Here is a 3287-nt window from a genome sequence, read left to right on the forward strand (position 1 = left end):
GAAAGAGAGCAAGGAAAAGGTATTGCTTTTTGCCTGTACGCAGTAGAGAAGATGTCTGCTTCCGACGATTCCTTCGTCATACTCGGAGATGACTCGGCCGAGTCGGTCCCGGTGACCAGTTCCTTCGACGCCACTGACAGCTTCTTCTCCGGCTATGACGGCTCGGTTCCAGTGGAGAGCTCTGCCGAGGATGTCTTCGCGGCGCCGTCTCCTGACTTCGGTGGGTACTCGAACGGCGACGGAGTATTTGGATCCAACGCCGGATCCGACGGTCCTGTTCTTCCACCTCCTTCGGAGATGGCGTCGGATGAGGGTTTCGCTCTCAGGGAATGGAGAAGGTTAGATCTACTGCAATCGGATCTCATTGTACTTGTTTCCTCTTGGAAATCGGGTGAATTCGGTAGATTTCTCCAACTTTTCCTGCTGGAGAATTGTCGATGTGTTTGTGCGGGAGAAGTTTCGAATGCTATTCCTATCCGAGGCATTTCGATCACGACTTGTTGCGAGATTCTGTTCGTTGGTGTTGGCTTAGGCGAATCCGTGTTCACTGATTGTCTAGTATAGTTTCTTTTAACGAGTAAGCAATTCTGCTTGATCTGATCCGATGTTAGGTTTATGCTGATTCCGGGTTTAGGGTTTCTGCCTAGATCTTTGCCATCTGGGTTTTGTTCGTAGATCGTGTACCCCTTTGGTGTCATAGTTACCTGTTGAGTTTGATCTTATAGCTTGTAATGAGTGTGATGCCATTTGAGTGTTTATATCTGATCTCGCTGCTCGGAGTTCTTCCATACTACAAGCATTGTCTGTTCAGCTTCAGGATTGAAAGGCGTGATTATTGTTGTGTGCAGACAGAATGCTATTAAGCTCGAGGAGAAGGAGAAGAGGGAGAAGGAACTGCTGAGCCAAATCATCGAGGAGGCGGATCAATACAAGTCCGAGTTTTATAAGAAGAGAGAAGTTACCTGTGAAAACAACAAAGCCTCTAACAGAGAAAAGGAAAAGGTGCCTTCTTGATATCTACTCTCCTTTCTTCCTGTATACAACTGAACTCTCCCTCTTCTTGATTGAATGTTTTTAGGTTTTGACCATTTATTATCAATCTGCACAATGAGACTTTACGTATTCATGGCGACCGCTGTATTGGTAGTCAATTGGAACTTGTATTTTATTTTGTGGAATCTTGAAACAGTCCTCATTTCTTAGAGGGTTAATAGGGCTGGATAATGTAAACGGTTTATGCTATTTACGGATTCCTTAGGGTAGGAAGTCAAATTTCTTACCTCTTTTGCATATTAAATGGGTATTCTACTTGTTATTCTATGTTTCCTGGCATTCTGCTCAGTATTATGATATTGGACCATTGAAATTCAAATGCAGTGTACTGAACACCCAATAAACCATTAGCAGAGTCTACCAAATTGGGTTTAACTAACATCAATTGAACCCTTTTACATTTCTTTTTATTTGTTGAATGCATTAGCTCTTCTTGGCGAGCGAAAAGAAGTTCTACACAGAGGCGAACAAAAACTACTGGAAGGCAATAGCGGAGCTCGTCCCAAAGGAGGTTCCGGCGATAGAGAAGAGGAGAGGGAAGAAAGAACAAGAAAAGAAGCCATCAATTGCAGTGATCCAAGGGCCCAAACCCGGTAAGCCGACCGATCTTGCAAGAATGAGACAGATTCTCTTGAAACTGAAGCACAGCCCTCCTCCCCACTTGAACTCCTCTTCCCCACCCGCACAAGAGGCGTCTGCTGCTGCCTCTACTCCTCCCAAGAATGTTCCACAAGCCAAGTCTACGGATGCTGTCATTGCTTCTTAAATCGTGTGAGGTTAAGCTGCTGAAGAGTATGTTGTGTTCTGTCTGGTTGTTATATAGTTAGTTAATGTTTCTATCGGATCTTGTACGTTATTCCATCCAAATGTTTGGATAAAATATTTCAACCTTAAACTATAATACGATGATTTTTTTTTCAAGTCACTTGATCCGTCAGTCATTTGGGTCAAATGCTGAGTCAATATCTCTTTAATTAGTACACAAAAGTGAATTGAAACACGAAGATTACAGTTCCTCGAAGAAGCTCTGACATCGTGTAGATTCACAATGATGGTAAAAAAAAACCCGAGCGAATTAGGCCACGTGTTTTTTTTTTTTCGGACATTACAAATCACGTAAGACAAAGGGGAGAAATGCGAGAAATAATAATATTACATCATCTGCAGCCTCTCTCACTCCCAACGTCTTCTTCTTCTCTTCCGAAGCGAAGAAGGCCATTGTTGTTGTTGTTGTTGTTGATGTGAAGACTTATATCCGAGCTGGCATTGCTGCTTGTAGCGAGTGGCGAATCCGAGACACTAACTGTCCGGGTACGAGAATCTCCCGATCTCACGCTGTACATCGATGATGCCGGAATGTTTGTCATCAACGGTCTCAAGTTACCTGGTATGGTTCTACGTATATCCTGCTCGAAATTCGGTAACAGTAATCAGAAACAGCCCCACAAATGTTTCGGAATGAGATATATAACGCGCGAGAATAGGAAAAAAAAACATACCATATGCCTTATCGCCATATCGAGGGATTTCTTGGATAGTGTCCTTCCGAATCCTGAACTGTCGGGCGATGAAGATTTCCCGGACATGTTGCTGTGGGGAGAAGAACCGTTGTCCAATCTTGGAGGTCCAAGCTTCCGCATGTTTATCACTCGATCGACCATTTTTGTCCCAATCACAACTGGACTGACGTTGTCGTTGGCCTTCGAATATCCACGGCTAACCGCAGGAACAGAGCTTCCGCTAGGATGCATCGGGACTCTTCCTCTTGAGGGTGAGCAAGATTGCCGTCTCGGTCTTCCCGTGAGACCTGGTTCAACCGAAGCAGAACGCAGGCTCGGTGGTCCTGGCCTGCCTCTCGTTGCTGAAAGCGGCCTATCCGGTAACGTTGTTCTCAAATTTGGCGGCGTTTCTAACGAGAAACCAGGCATGTCTGATGGCTTCCATGCCCTGGACCGTGCTGTTGGCGAAGTTCCACGAGGTGAAGGGGGGATTTTAGATGGCTTTGCCACTGGAGAAGAAGGCATGACTTGGGAGATAGTTGGCTTTGTTGAAGGTGCAGCTGCTGAAGTAATCGATCGACGAGTTGGTGTGGCTGATCTCGATATAGTTTTAGGAGGAGGAATACAGGCTCTTGAAGTTGGGGTCGAAGATCTGGCAGTAGACCTCGACAGAGGTGTAGTGGACCTTGATGGACCTGCAGGCTTTGTGGTGCTCGTAGTGGACCTCGATGCTGA

General features: G+C 45.4%; 2 protein-coding genes across 2 annotated transcripts in view; one reads left to right on the forward strand and one right to left on the reverse strand.

Annotated features, from left to right (window-relative positions):
- Positions 1 to 6: 6 nt before the first annotated feature.
- Positions 7 to 1978, forward strand: LOC104810085 (clathrin light chain 2-like). Its single transcript, XM_010536272.1, has 3 exons — positions 7 to 338; positions 849 to 1002; positions 1481 to 1978. Exons 1-3 carry the CDS (start codon positions 52 to 54, stop codon positions 1817 to 1819), a joined length of 780 nt encoding a protein of 259 aa, XP_010534574.1. The 5' UTR covers positions 7 to 51; the 3' UTR covers positions 1820 to 1978.
- A 29-nt stretch (positions 1979 to 2007) lies between these two features.
- Positions 2008 to 3287, reverse strand: part of LOC104810086 (mucin-17-like) — a 3965-nt gene continuing 2685 nt past the window's right edge. Inside the window, exons 5-6 of the mRNA XM_010536273.2 lie at positions 2553 to 3283; positions 2008 to 2459 (exon numbers count right to left, since the gene is read on the reverse strand). Of these exons, the coding sequence (XP_010534575.1) occupies positions 2211 to 2459; positions 2553 to 3283 (980 nt within the window). The 3' untranslated portion in view covers positions 2008 to 2210. The remainder of the gene's footprint in view (positions 2460 to 2552; positions 3284 to 3287) is intronic.

The sequence above is a fragment of the Tarenaya hassleriana genome, unplaced genomic scaffold (assembly GCF_000463585.1).
Source record: "Tarenaya hassleriana unplaced genomic scaffold, ASM46358v1 Cleome17, whole genome shotgun sequence".
In the NCBI taxonomy this organism is placed as follows: Eukaryota; Viridiplantae; Streptophyta; class Magnoliopsida; order Brassicales; family Cleomaceae; genus Tarenaya; species Tarenaya hassleriana.